A 15388-nucleotide genomic window follows, 5' to 3' on the forward strand; every position below is an offset into this window, starting at 1 on the left:
TGAAAGGAAGAATTTATTCCTACTCTCTAATCTAAACCTACCCTCATTCAGAGCAAAGGATTTTACTACAGAGCAGTGCAGGTTAAGGATTGCAGTTAAATGGCACCAAAAGCTGCCTTGATGTAAAAACATACAATTTTCTGATCAAAACCCAAGACAAAACCACAGGTAACACCATTGATTCATTCCCTTGCTTTATTTGAAAGCACATTCAGATAACAAAGTGCAGAAAATAAAGACTGCCCATGATGTCATCCATCTGGTTGTGTGTTTAGGGGAATAAAAAAGGGCAGAGAAAAATGAAAATCACTGCTGTTCCAACACAGTGACAGTAAAGTGTCCCCTGATGTTAAGTGCAGCCAGTAAGTGAGGTTCTTTACTGCTTCATAACACAGTGTTATACATTAATAACATATTAACTCAGCAACACCACTTGAGAACTTACACAGTTATTTACAGGCTCGCTCCATAAATTTTCTCTTACATTGGTGATTGCAGTTCCAGGACATTGCACTGACACACAGTGTGTTGGAAACATTGATGGACACAAACAATTGAATTTTATACTGTGAGTTACAAAATCATAGTAGCTAATGAACCCTCCCACTGCTCTGACCTCTGAGGTTCATTAATACTCAGATCCTCCATCGCACTTTGAGCTCCAATGTGCTGAAAAAATCAGTAATAAATATTCTGGGAAGTTTTATATTAGTTTATTGCAGCTTTGAATGTTGCTTACAACACCAGCATGCTATGGCTGACTTCAGCTGTGGACTCCAGTGGGTCATTGGGAAGGTCAAGTGCATTTTTAAGGACTATGAAGCAGAACATGAAGGAAGCCAAAATCACTCAAAGCCAAGTGCAAAGCGTCCTTTATCCTTCCTCACCTCTGTGCCACCAGCCAAGTTAAATTTTTAATGCAGTCAGTAGGTCTCCTTGGCAAAAAGGACCATCTTAGCTCAAGGTCTGGCTGTTCCCATCAGAGCTGGAGATCCAGCTGCCAGACAGTGGTCAGAACATCTGGCATTTCTTGGGCTCCATAAAACTGAAAAGATATTTTCTCCTTTCATGTCTATCACAGTTTCACAGCAGTACTCTGATTTTGGTGGGATTGTTCATGGTTTATCCCATCTTTAACTGAGAAAGGAGCCCACCTTTTCACTACTTTCCCTTTTCCCTATGGACCCAGACTCCCTGTTGTCAGTTTTGTTAACCAGGTGTGACTCCAAAAATGCTGCTGAGGCTGCTGTGGTGAGAGACGAGCAAGGCAAAGGAAACACAAGATGCCTTTTTCACATTAGAAACTGGAAAGCGTGCACGTATTTTCAGCAGGAAGGAGTCTGATCCCCTAAACAGAACAGAAATCTATCTAGTACATGTCTGTGATTTCTTGTTCCACAATATTAAGCATCAGGACTTTAAATGTGAATACAACCCCACTACCAACAAACTGAAACAATAAATACAGCACATTTACACAAAAAGTTACAGTTGAAATTATTTCTTAATAGGACACACTGTCAGTAGTAGAAATATATGCCTGTACAATTAATACACCTAAGCTTTGAGATAACAATCATGTTGTAGTTATTTTGGGTCAGTATCAGTAAAATTTGACTGGTATCTTTGTAAATTTAACTCTATTAGAAATATAATTCCTAAGAATGAAAATGTAGATCACAAACCACTAATATATGTTTTTCTGAAGGTAATTTTCTCATTTAATTTCCCTGTAGTTGTTTGGTGTATTTTAATTTAATGACTCTGGGACTCCAGATTTATTATCATGTTCTCAAAAGCTAAATAGCACAGCTGAAAATATTTTATTCCAACAAATTGTCCATGGCAGTAATTACAGCACTTTATTTCAGCTCGAACTGCAAGTGTTGCAGGATGATACCTCTCTGAAAAGCTCATCTAATAACTGTGAAAGCAAAGCTACTTCTTTCATAATAAAGTTAAACTCTGCATCTGCACATGGCACTGCATTGCACCAACTCTGGATTTTAAATCACTTTATTAGAAGTGAAGTTTTGGGGTGTGAGGGGCCTTTTGAAGCCAGTTCCAGTGTAAACAATCCAGCCCTCTGCACAGCAAGGTCGGCACTCACTGCTTCAGCAGCACAGGAGCTCCAAAGGTGAGCTCCTACTAGTGTTTAAATCAGGAAAATGCCCAGAAATCCTGATACCAGAACTAAAGATGACTGTTCAGAAATATTACCGATTATTAACAAATTTTGTTAGTAGATTAAATAATCTATATTTAGTTAATCATGTCCCAACTTCTCCCCTTGAGAATTCTTCCATAGCCTGAATGTTCCTGCAGTTCAGAAAGTCCCATTCCAGCTTTTCCTCCATTAGCTTCCAGCTTTGATTACTCATTCTATCACCTTCTGAAACTGCAAATAACTCCCTTCCTTCAGTTACATTATTATTTCCTCAAAGTTATTTATAGACTGATATAATTTTTCTGACCTTTCTTTTTTTAGAATACTTTTCTTTACCCTGTCACCCCCTCACCTCAGTTTCTGTTGCTTATACATTATCATTTTTTTCTCCTCCCTATTACACTTTCTCTAAACCTTCCCTTAGCTTTGGGGACCAGAACTGCAGACAGGCAGGTTTTTGTCATTCAGGAATGAGAATCTTCAGGGGAACACTTTTTGGTGTTGCAGGCTGCCTCCATGAATGCAAAACTCTAAGGTCAGATCCCTTCCTCAGCATTTTTTGCAAGATTTGTGCAGAAAGAGTGAGTCTTTCACACCAGCCTCTGATTTTAGGATGCTGAGCATTTGTGCAGCCCCTTTTAGAAACCAAAAAGGTCTTCTCATCTCTATTTCTGTACCTATTTTCTACACATACCTATTTCCAAAATGTTTCATATTTCCACTAATGTGGTATTTTGCTTGACACAATGTAAACATTATTTATCATTTGAAATGCATTGTGCACCACACATGTAGCCACCATCTACACCTGAAATAGTTCTGTGCAATGTCAGGCTTTGATCAGTGCAATGTTTACTTGTTATTTCACAAATTTATTAGCTATATCCCACAAAGATTAAGAGATCTACTCCCAAAATTCCTTTTGGGTGCTGTCTTCAAAATACAGACCAATGAGCATTTTACTGACTCAGGAACCAAACTTTTACCAGGAACTTTCACTGCAATCTCCTGATTTGATGATGAATGAGTTCTAACAAACCAGGTGAGTTTTCCTCTCTACCCACCTGAGACACAAAACTGCAGTCAGTGACTGGAAAAGTCTCCCTGTTCAAAACCAGTGAAGCATCCTGTGAGTTCAGAAGTAATGAGAGCGTGAAAATCTGTAACTACACCTTGCATTTCAAAAGGTTTTGCTCAGGCTTACATGTCCAAAGAGCCACTCCCTCAGCTGCAAAGTGAAGCAGGGGAAGTGAAGATAATTCCAGACAGTCACAGATACATCCCTCACCGTGTGCACTGTGCTCCAGGTGAAGGAGGATGTGAGCCATCCTGAAAAGCAAAGCCTGTAGATGAGCTGAAGGTCAGTGTGGGATGCTCAAGAGCTCCAGAACATGTGTGAACATGTGGTGCTCATCAGCAGCTCCCCAGAGAATCTCTTTTCAGGCTGGTGAAATCTGGGAAAATACAGATGTGGAGGGAACCAACCAAACCTTCCTTGAGAGGAGGGAAGAAGAGGAATGTGTTAGGGTGAGCATCATTTGTCAAGAGCTTCTTACCCAGGGCAAGACTCATGTGGGGACATCCTGGGTTGGCAAATGGGACTAAAAACAATGCCAAAGCAGCTTTCCTGAGGGATGCAGGGTGATGTGTGTGAAAGTTCCCTGGTGGGAAGAAGAAGTAGAAACACAAACATGAAATGAATAATGTAGAATTACAGGGGAAATAAGTGCCTGGTCATTTAGCAGCTATTCAGGTTTATTCTCATGAGCAAGAACACCCTGCACAGAGGAGGTGAGACAGGCTTTAAAAGACATTGTCAGCCAAGAGAAAAGTTCCACCAAGGAATCCAATTCACTATCATTGTGCCTGCCATTCATTAATCACACTCTCTTTGTATGAGGACACATCCATTTTCTCTTTCACTTTCGATGCCACAAAGCCAAAAATCTTCTGCTATCAGCAGTCTTGTGCTGTGGGTGATAAATATTTTTAACAAATCACTTGTTGGGTTGTGTTCTTTCCATTTTTATTACAGGTCTAGAAATAAAATTTGCTACAGCTGCATTCACCTGCATGGACAAATGCTCCCTACTCTCTTCTAAAATCCCACAACCATAACTTACATTTTTAGTACTTAATTTTTTTCAACTTCCATAATAAAAATTTGTTTAAATCTCCTATTTCAACAGTCTCATTTTAAATCTTGATATTTCTTCATTATCAACTGATTTCCAAGTCTGCAGAAGAATGTTTATAATCATGCACCATTTATGACTGAAAATGACAAATAAAATATTTCCATATCCACATGCTTTGCATAATTTCACTATCACTTCAAAATACAGTACTGCTCTCATTACTCTCTGACTCTCAATCTGGCTGTTCAGGTCAGCTCATTATCTAAGTGCAGTCTTAGCCTGTGTCAGTTACTTCCTTCAAGTTGTGGACAGTGAATTTAAATAGAATTTTGCCTCTTGGCAGCTCAGTCTGAATGCACACAAAGGTTACATAATAAAAGATCCTCATTTATAGCTATTATTCTTGATGGTACTGCTTTCATTGAAAAACATTTACTTTAATGTTTGTACATAAAAAGAGGGAATTTCTTAATATAACAAGGAGGGTGAAATATTGAAAATGCAATAAAGAAATCTTCCTTCAGAGTCTTATTCCTTACTCATCCATCACACTGAGCAGGTTTTATACTGTCAGTGCTTTGACAAAGCCCAGATCACAAAATGGCTTAAGTTTGAAATTTGTAAAACATTTAGAAGATTTTTAGAACAGGAAAGTGAAAGATTCACTGCCTTTTGATGACCTCAGACCAAGCTCACACATCTCAGTTTATATAATAATCAGTTATCAGCCTCAGCACAGGGAGAGGAAGAAACTCTGTCCTGAGCATCAGTGGCAAAGTATTATCTGTAGAACCATCTGGCTACGACCTTCAAATCAATTCAAAGCTGACCTTGAAAATTTGAATCCATAATAAGACCCCTCACTCCTCTACCACTGTGATCCCAAACAGAGCAGAAATTGTGTGAGCTGCTTTATATACAGGTGAACAAAGAGAGTGCTCCAGGTCTCTTTTGTCATTGAATCCAACGAGATCCATTTGCTCTTGGGTTCAGATTCTGCATTTAAATTAAGCACTGCATGCTGGAATGTGCCTGTCCTGTCTGATTCAGGGGAACATCTTTCATTTGAGTTCTTGCTCAGCATAAACTTGTCTCTAGCTCCTGCACAAGCTGGAGTCCTAATGTTTCTTACTGAGCAAGATACTGTTCAGCCGTGGAAAAACTGAGTTTTCAGACAAGAATAGTAATGGCACTGAATAAAAAATAAATAAATTTAAATAATATGAAAATAAATATCTTTAAATAATATGAAATGTTTAGCATCTTTCTGGAAGTTTATATTTTGGATTTACTAAACCTCTGAACTCTTCAGGTAACACATGCCTGTAGTACATTTGCTATAGTGGAATCCAAAAGCATCTCATACTATTTTAAAACATAAAATTCAGCTCTACCACAAGTGTGTATCCACTTCTGGGATGACCCACGAGCATTTCTGAGGAAAGTACATAATTTTAGCAAATAAAGAGAAAAGTTTCCCCCACTTAAATTAGAGGAAGTGTTCATGCACAAATTGTTGATCTACCCCTAAATCTGGCCAGAGTAATGAGCAATTCCTACAATTTTACCAACAGTGTTGTCCCAGCTAATCTCATTTATAGGGCCACTGTACATCTGATTTACAGCACACCTTAGTTATGATAAACACCTGTAGTTACAAACAGAAGTTTGCCTGCATGAAGAAAATAATAAAAGATTAAGAATAATGCAGGAAATGCTGTTAACGTCTTCATAACCAAGTCTGCAAATATTGTAAAAGATGCCTTCTGCTCTGGATCTATTTGTGGGCACAATTTGCAATTGTAGTTAAGGAATAAGTTGCTTTATGCTGAAAGGTCTGTATAAATTAGAGAACTTTCTGGGGAAAAATTATCACAAAACCATGTATGGTAGCATGGCAACTCTTTGTAATTCTGCAAGTTCTGTTAGTATTTATTCCAACTTCTTTTGCTGAAGCATTGCAGACGGGGAAGCAATGCTTTCCTCTACCCAGCTCAGGAAATTCAACAAAATTCTACTTCTGCTACGTGGTCTGAATCTCATTTGATAAAATAGGAACTGCAGAATGGGAGTGCTGGGACATGCCAACAAACATCAGATTAAACCTTTATGATATTTTTGTATAAAGCAATACCAACATCACCATGGATCAGCTACAAAAGAAGTTCAGTTCAGTGTGACAGAAAACTCATGTGAAACACAATTCTGAAATAACAGTAGGATAAATTAGCATGAAACAGGAAATATTAAACAGGAAAGTAATTGAAACTCTTTCACAAATGATTTCTTTCCTTAAAGGAACAACTCAGAAGAAAACTTTGCCCTTGTAACTTTGTTCTTTTTAACAGTCAGCATAAATCTGTGTAATCTTTGATTTGCAATTAACTTATTTTTAACAAAATCATATCCTTCTTGAAGAAATTTCATAGAAATATCAAAATCATTATTTTAAGCTTTAAAAATCTGCTTTTACTGAAATGCTAGTTTACCATCTGTAGTGATGCCTCCACCTTCAGATAAATCCAAGCGAGAAAAAGGAGATAATAGGAATAATTATGTCTCACATCCAACACAACTGTTTTGGCTGCCTTACTCTGCAGGTTGTTTCAACACACATTGTTTTTCTGTTGAATGCATTAGAAACTTACAGAACTTCATTATCTCAAATAGTTACTAATCCTCATCCTTCCAGGACTTAGTGTTTAAGAATCACTCTGCACCTGCACTTTGGAAGGACTCCTCTGCTAGCAGTGCTGTGACCTTCCTCACAAACACACCAGTTTTGAATCTGGTTCCATGGTCTGGATTGAGGAACTTTTTGCCATTTTATATCTCATGAACTGATCTCATAAAGAATTATGATGAGTAAAATACACAGTGAAAAATTCTGTTATCAAATCTTTCTGCTTATTGCCATCATATTTTATTGTAATTTTGGCCAGAGAATGATAAAAATGTGTGAAATATTGGTTTGCTCAGTTTGGCTTGGGCTAACTTCATTTCACTTCTGCTTTTTTATTGCAAAGTTATTCATAACTCCTGAATGAATCCACAGATTGAGCAAGAGACCTTTCCCCTCTCATTCACAATTGAGAAAGGATTTGTTATTCTATAGATTTTAAAGTGATACTGTGTATGAATGTGGCACTCTGACCTTGCTGTGACTAAAATCAAAATATTTCTGGATATTGAAGGACTGAAGTCAAAGTGGGTTTAACACAACTTGTAGCCTCAGGATTTGGAGAGATGCTCACGAGGGAAATCCAGCCAGCTAATATTTCCCCACTGGGTAATTCAAAGCCCCAAGAAGTGAAGCTCCAGCTCAGATTTGTCCTCTAAGGAATCCTTTCTCTTGTGCTCCAGGCCTCCAGTGACTGCAGCAGGAATTTAGGGAGATTTGCTTTGGTAAACCAAAACCAGCCTTTATGAATACTTTCCTTCCCCTGAGGGAAAATATTGCCCAAACTATCATTTCTATTAGTGCAAAGAACAAAAAAGGGCATTTTAGAGCATCTGAAGAGAAATAAAATTTTTAATAAAAACAAATTTTCTCTGTTTCTTCTTCCTCTGAGTACTTAGAATCTTTGCCCAACTCTAACGCACTATTTTGGTCAGGATGGAAAGAACTGTACATCATACATAGGAATAGGGAGCAAAATGAACCTGTTGGTATGTTTTAATTCATTTACAGGAAGAGGAACTCGAGCCAGCTGGGTTGTTTGTCTGCAGGTTTCCCTCACTGTCTGAGATGAGCTCACGCCTCCAGCTGGGTTTCGTTCATGGCTGTGGAGTCCCTGTGTGCAGAAATTGTGTATGTCCTGTGGGGCAGAGAAGGTACCATGGTCATTTGGCTCACACCAAGCTGGAAATTAAGTTCCTACTTCTGGGAAGTGATTCCTCCAGATCATTCTGTTCACTGCACAAGCCTGGAGGAGCCAGCTCTCATTCAGCTTGAGGGACTGGGTGACACCTCCTCCAGATGTTGGACACAAATCCAGCTACCAAAAATCCACTGAAGGCTACTTTTAGTTTGTGTCCAATTGGATTAAAATTGCAGAAGGGACTTTGGCAAACTATAAATTCAACTCCTGAGACATTTACAACATATATAAACTCTGTATGCACTGCAGATGAAATTAATCTCAGTGCATGATGGAATGATCTGCCATGAGAAGCTGTGGAAGCTCAAAATTGACTGAGCAATGCACCAAAAATTCTGGAATTGGTCAGGGAATGATATGAATGATAAAATGGTCCTCCATGCTGCTATTGAGGCACCTATGTTTTTGGCCTTTGAGGCAAATTACTGGAACCCTATGGTTTCACAGTCACTTGTGTGTGGTATGGTGTTTGTGCAGTGTACACTGTCAGATTAACATCATTATCTCAGACAATCCAACCACAAAAGTAAGGTCCTTGTCTGGCATAATGCAGAACTGTACTTTTTCTCCAAGTGCATAATCATGGAATTTCAGGAATTCCTCAAGTGTGCAGCACAAAATTTGTCTGAAGGTTGCAAATAAAAAAAAAAAAAAAAAAGTTTCTCACGAGACAATTACACTTTGATTTGTCTGGTTTGAGACGAGTTTTTTGGTATGATAGTACCTGCTAGGTGGTTAAGGTGTCTCTCCCTGTTGGTTCAGTGGCTTAAAGGCACAGTATTAACAGGTTCATTATGGAAGGAATTAACACAATTCTCTTCCATTTGCTACACTGACAATGGAGGTCATCAACACTTTCTGGAGGAAACTTATATGATGATGTGAAAGAAAAGGATTAGGGAGACAGGATTGATCCAAAACCTGTTAAAACCAATGGGACTTTTTCCCAAACTGTATCAGTGGAGTTGCAGCTGGATCTAAAAGTAAGGACTGTCTTCTTGCTTCTCCTTATACACCCACAGTCACTTTACAAATTCTCGTGGCAAGAAAAATCCCAAATCAAAATGGTCATGGTCAAACCCAAAAAATAAGATTCAGTGAGCTGTGATTCTTGGTAGATCTTAGCTTGCTACTTTTTGGAACATCATGTTCCTAAAGGTATCCTGCTCCCCAAAGAAGGAATTACCTTGATTTCTTCAGAGAGCTCTTGTCCTTCAGCCCTCCTGAGCGGCAGCAGGCAAACTTGCAGTCGATGACCTGGTAAATGATGGGGTTGTACATGGCTGCTGACTTGGCAAGCAGCGTTGGTACCACTGAGAGCTGGATGGGGACTGAATCTGGCTGTCCAAAGGCTGACCAGACAGAGACCACGGCGTAAGGGATCCAGGCAACGAGGAACCCTGCGCAGATCAACATTGCCACCTTGTGAGAGCAGAAAAGAGACAGCAGGGTTTATCCAGGACAGCCAGACACTGGCAGAGCAGCACACAGCTAGGTAGAATGCAAGGCAACTGCATCCCACTGAATGGAAAAGAAAAATGAGAATGTGTTTTTTCATGAAAATTTACAATATGAACAAAATCTGCCTCTTTATCTCACAACTGTGTTCCTTTTCCTGACACAGAGCATCTAATGAGTCTGCCATCAGACCTTTAAAAACACAGTAAAGTCTGGCTAAATATAAGGAAAGCAAATGAGATTTCAGAAAATAATAATAGCTTGATATTGAATTCAAATTATTTAAGGAGGGGATTCCTTTCAAAACACAGAATCTCCTTTTCAGGATAATACACTGATAATAGCAGAGCTGCGAAGGTTCTTGAAAAAAGATCTTTTGAAAACTGGGAATTTAACTGAGAGTGAGAATGCTGGTAAAATGTCTAGATCTATTTATGGATTTGCACTCCATTAGAATATGTAGATACTTTAAAAGTAAATTCATGTTAAATATTTTAGTTCTGATAAACGTGTTTCTGGTAAATTAGTAAGTGACCTCCTTATAATGTGAGGAAATGTAACCACAAGAAAGTTTAGTATACATACTAAAGAGAAACTGTTTGGGGCCAAAATCTGTGATTTGTATACTTTACCTGAACCAGCCTGTCTGCACTCGGTCACAGCCTGATACCACTTCAAATGATGCCATGCCATCAAACATCCTGAAAAACATCTGCCTTTATACTGCTGCCATGGACAGATTATTGCTGCATCCAGACTGGCAGCAGCACATGTGCACTCATTTGGAATAAGGCAATTAGCAGGATCAGATTACCAAAAAAATAAAAAGAAATCACCAGAAAGCACAAGGGATTTGGACATTGCATAACCTTTCCTGTAGCCTGTTCTTTCTGTTGTCTGCCACTGAAGGAATAGTGCAGGAGAGTCAGGGATCTCAAACACAGCCTGTTTGTCATAAATTGTGCTGTGGAGTCAAATGGGTTTTAAGGGAGACTAATTTTCCATATTTATATTTACCCCAATATTATGTTCTCCAGTGTAGATCCAAGACAGGAGGGAAGATTACTGGTGGTGAAACTCAGATCACATTGAAGTTTTACATGATCCTCCCAATATGCAAAAAAAAAATCAAAAGTTTCCATTGTTCTTCAAAGGAAATTTGCTGAATAGCCATTAAAAAAAAAAAAGTCAATTTGAAATATCCTTTTGAAAGGCAAGTGCAGTTGTACCAGCTGTGCTGTCAGCACTGGCTGTGCAGGTACATAGCTGAGATTTTCAGATGTATTTAGACATAATGTCCCTTATTGCTGTATGTTATATAACTCTCAGTTCAACTCACAAAAATTGTAATAAAATTTGATCAGCCAAGCAAAACTTGCTGCTTCTCTTGCTCTTGGCATGGCTTACAGAGGTTGGTGAATCTTTTACAGCTAAGGAATCTGATTTGGTTCAATACAAGTCTTTCTTTTGAAAGAATTCCTGGCAAAATAGTCACTATCAAGTACCATGGCTGTCACCACTGCCAAACAAAAAATAGATTCAATCAGAAAAGGAAAACAAAATTTGGTCTGAGATGAAAAATTAATTTTAGCACTACAGCATTTTTATCAGCAGTTTATGGCTGAGCCTAACTGATAAATCATTTACATAAAAACAATTGCAGTGTCACAGGACCAATTTTGGTTTATATCTTCATTAGCAGAGGAATGTAAACTGTCTGAAAGTTTTATTTCCCTGCTTCAATATTCTGCTCTCTATCTGTTTTCTGTTATAATTCCAATGCACATCAAACACCCTAAATTACCCATCCCAACCATTTCTGAAAGCAAAGGGTGTTCTATGGTGAGGAGCAGGGCCACAGGGAGATGATTTGACTTGCAAGGTCACAGGGGAAAGCTGAGGCAGAAGCTTCAGAGTGAATCAGGATCTCAAGTGCCCTAATCACATAATTATGTTTCCACTCTTGTTTTTTACCCATCTTGACAATAACAGGGGAGAAAGCTACAAAAACCACCTACAGAGCATCATGTTTTTGTCTCCAAATCTTCTCCTATGACCCAGTACAGGAAACTGAGGAAAACATTCCTACCTACCTTGGTCAACTTCATTTCCAGTATGTGGCTGTTCTGAATCCTGGTGTCGTAGTGAGCAACTTCTTTGGTGGATGATTTCACTTTTAAAATTATTTTGACATAGGAAAACACGATCACAGCAGTTGGGAACAGGAGGCAGAAGAAAAGGATGCTCAGAACAAAAGCCTGTCCAGCCACTGAAGCCTGTGCCAGCCACCAGTCCAGAGTGCAGGAGGTCCCAAAGGGCTCGGGGGCATAGCTCCCCACCCCAGCAAAAGGCACTGTAGCCCAGAAGGTAGCATAGGCCCAAATTATTGCCAGGCAGATAAATGCATGGTGCCTCTTAAGCCAGGTACCTGGAAGGAAATGCAAGAGTTACAAGTCCATGTACAGATTTGTTTGGAATAATGGAATGTGTTGTGTTGCATGGAAGTGTTCAAGGCCAGGCTGGATGTGAGTCTTGCCTTGCAACGCAGGATGTGACCAAAAGTGTGTATTCCATCACCATCTGCTGAAACCAGGTGGGACAGGGATCCTTATCTCTGTGGGAGATATCCTCTGCTAATGGGCCATCTGTTTACACCAGGTGGGGCAGCCCCCATCTTTATTTTTCCACAACCCCTCCTTCCTCCTGAAAGATATTGGCTGTTAATGGGCCCTTGAGTCCCACTGAATGACTGATGAAATTACATCATCCCGTTGTGAGATGCCCCACTCAGAGGGAGGAGCCAAACATTTCCTACCTAGATAAAAACTGACATTTGGAGCAGCAAAGCAGCCTTTTCCTATGGATTCCAGAGGAAAACTGGACCCTTCTACAAGAGCACTGCTTCAACAGAACCAGACCTGTCACTGCAGGAGGATGCAGCCACCATGGAATGGGACTGCTGCCAACACCCTGGTTGATGGCCTGGGTGTCAGGTTGTATTCTGACTCTGTCAGCGTTTTGGGTTTGTTCTTTGTAACACTGTATTTCTATTTTATTTTTTTTCCTAGTAAAGAACTGTTATTCCTCTTCCCATATCTTTGCCTGAGAGCTCCTTAATTTTGAAATTATAATAATTTGGAGGGAGGGGGTTTACATTGCCCATTTCAAGAAAGGCTTCTGCCTTTCTTAACAAACACCTGTCTTTCAAACCAAGACAATGTGACTGGAGCAATCTGGTCTACTGGAAGCTGTCCTGTGGGGCCTTTGGAACTGGATGGTCTTTGAGGTCCCTTTCAACCCAAACCGTTCTATGAGTCTGTGATATACTACTTTTTTTGACTGACAACTCGGTCATGTTCATCTTAGCTCTTTGCAGGTGTCCACAGTGACCCTGAGTGCCTCATGAAGACAAAGGCACACTAAAATAGAGGGTCCACCTGTGATCATTTCAGATCTTTGCTTTAATTTGTGATGAATTACAGCTGAGAAGAGTCCAAACTAAAGAAATCCAAACAACCAGCTCAGCAACAGTCATGGGAATCTTGTCCAGTCATTTAAATTCTTTAATGCAACTTAGGTTTTTTGCTATTCTTCCTCTCCTATGTTACCTGACTAAAGCTCAAACTCTGTGATTGGAAAATAATGCTTTACAATGGAAATAAGATATCTAAAATTTAGTTTTATTTTTTAATTTTTTCCAAAAAATCACAGAAAATCACTGTATGTGTCCTGTTAGAGTGTCTGTAGTATGTTTTTATGTATCCTTGCCCTTTTTTTTGTAATTAAATGGAAATAGAATTCCTGGAGATCAGAACGTTGTCTCTCTGCTCATCTTTCATACAGCTCTAATTAATCTGGAAAAAGTTTCAGTTTACAGGGTTTTCATCATCATCTACATGCTCAACATGTAGGACTCAGATAGGACTAGCAAATCAAATCTTTAATTTTTGCAGAAGCTTGGAATGGTGTTATAACATCTTCCATCTTGGCACCCCCAACTTGTTTCCAACCTCTGACTCACAAGGGAGTTTTCATTTCCTTCACACTAACATTAAGGAGATTTCTTAAGGTTTTCAGAGTGACTTAAAATAAAACCCAAAAAAAAAAATCTATAATTTGGATTTGGCCAGCATCCCTTCCCAGCTGATTTTCATGTCCAGGTCACTGGAAGGAAAACAAACATTGCCTGACAAATGATGTGTTCATGTGTGATGGCGGAGAGACAGAAAGGTGGTTTCTTGTGTTCAGGGGTAGAAAAAAAAGCAACAAGAGCACAACTATTAAAAGAGAAACATTTTTATCCACCTAGACTGAGCGTGACAAACATGTCTGTTTATTGCTCTCCATTATTTTGTATGGCCCACCATTATCAAGAGAATAAAGGTTTTGAAGAGTTCTCTCTCCCATGAACTAAGATGTCATGTTAAACTCCACAGCTGGTGGCATGAATGCAGCCAGCCATGAAATATTCACTTCAGCTCACCAAGTCTGTGAAAAATTGTCTGTGATTTGCATTGCCACTGAATTATTTTGAGAAAGCTTCTATGGAAAGAACTGAAATACTGCTTAATATTATTGGTGTATCTAAAACTCAGCTAAGGAGACCTCCCCTGTTCTCCCATTTGGGAAAAAGTATGGACAGAGCAGGATGTATGACAGCATATCTGAGCACAGAACCACAGTTTTTATCTGCTTGCACAGACTGGTTTGCTTACACTTCCTAGTTGCAAATATTCCTTACAACTTAACATGATCAATATTATGTGTCATCATAAAGAAATCTGTTGTGTCCCTCATGTTGCATGGGCAAGGTGTTTATTACTTGTAAAGTCACCTTGAGCACTCCCTGTATTTGGATGGGAATTTAGTCCCTTACAAGGAAAGAAGAATATCTTTTCTCAACTGTGACAATATCATTTAACTGGAAAGAATGAAGCATATAATACATCATATTCCAGAGGTACAAGATATTGATGGATATGGTGGTAACACCTCACACTGCAAAATTCATTTCATCCTCTCAGGTTCCATTTCCATATTTGAGAGACTATTTCACATTATTACTTATTGCCCTTGCAAATCTCCTAGGTGTTTTAAATAGCTTGCCACACACCACAGAGGAATTTAGGCATTTACTAAGGAATATTTTTATGTGTTGGTCCATAAGACCCTGCAATATGTGCAGCACTTGCATCTGTTAAGGCTTGATAGACATAAAGTGATTTATCTGTGAGGGATTACAAAAACTCATGATTTATGTAGACAGAAGAGGGACCATAGTGAGGGTGTTATGTCCAGCAAAATGGATTTAACTGGGATTTCTTGGATCATGCAAATTTTTTTCTCTCCTCTGTGTACTCCCCTCTATATTTAAGAGAAATATCCTGAAGAGTTTAATTATTATTTCAGTGTAGTAAACAGCTTTTCTACAGCCATGGATAATACAGTTATCTATACACAGATACATATTTGTCTTACCATAAGACAAGTGGCAGATTTTCAGGTACCTGTCCAGGCTGACAGCTGTCATGGTGATGAGGCTCCCACAGCCAAAGAAGAACCCAGCCCAGCCATACCAGCGGCAGCCCACCCAGCCAAACATCCAGCGGTGGCAGAAGAAGGAGATGATGCTGAAGGGCTTGCCTACAACTTCAAAAGGAGAAGAGAATGTCAGCCCACTGATGAAATCCATCCTTGAGAAAATCTCCTGTTATCAGAAAGGTGAACCCTCTCCCCTGCACAGA

General features: G+C 39.2%; 1 protein-coding gene across 1 annotated transcript in view; it reads right to left on the reverse strand.

The window, feature by feature from the left end:
- Positions 1 to 249: 249 nt before the first annotated feature.
- OPN5 (opsin 5) overlaps positions 250 to 15388 on the reverse strand; it is a 38454-nt gene continuing 23315 nt past the window's right edge. The window contains exons 4-7 of the mRNA XM_033056629.1: positions 15123 to 15293; positions 11738 to 12072; positions 9373 to 9608; positions 250 to 8123 (exon numbers count right to left, since the gene is read on the reverse strand). Of these exons, the coding sequence (XP_032912520.1) occupies positions 8060 to 8123; positions 9373 to 9608; positions 11738 to 12072; positions 15123 to 15293 (806 nt within the window). The 3' untranslated portion in view covers positions 250 to 8059. The remainder of the gene's footprint in view (positions 8124 to 9372; positions 9609 to 11737; positions 12073 to 15122; positions 15294 to 15388) is intronic.

The sequence above is a fragment of the Catharus ustulatus genome, chromosome 3 (genome assembly GCF_009819885.2).
Source record: "Catharus ustulatus isolate bCatUst1 chromosome 3, bCatUst1.pri.v2, whole genome shotgun sequence".
Lineage (NCBI taxonomy): Eukaryota > Metazoa > Chordata > Aves > Passeriformes > Turdidae > Catharus > Catharus ustulatus.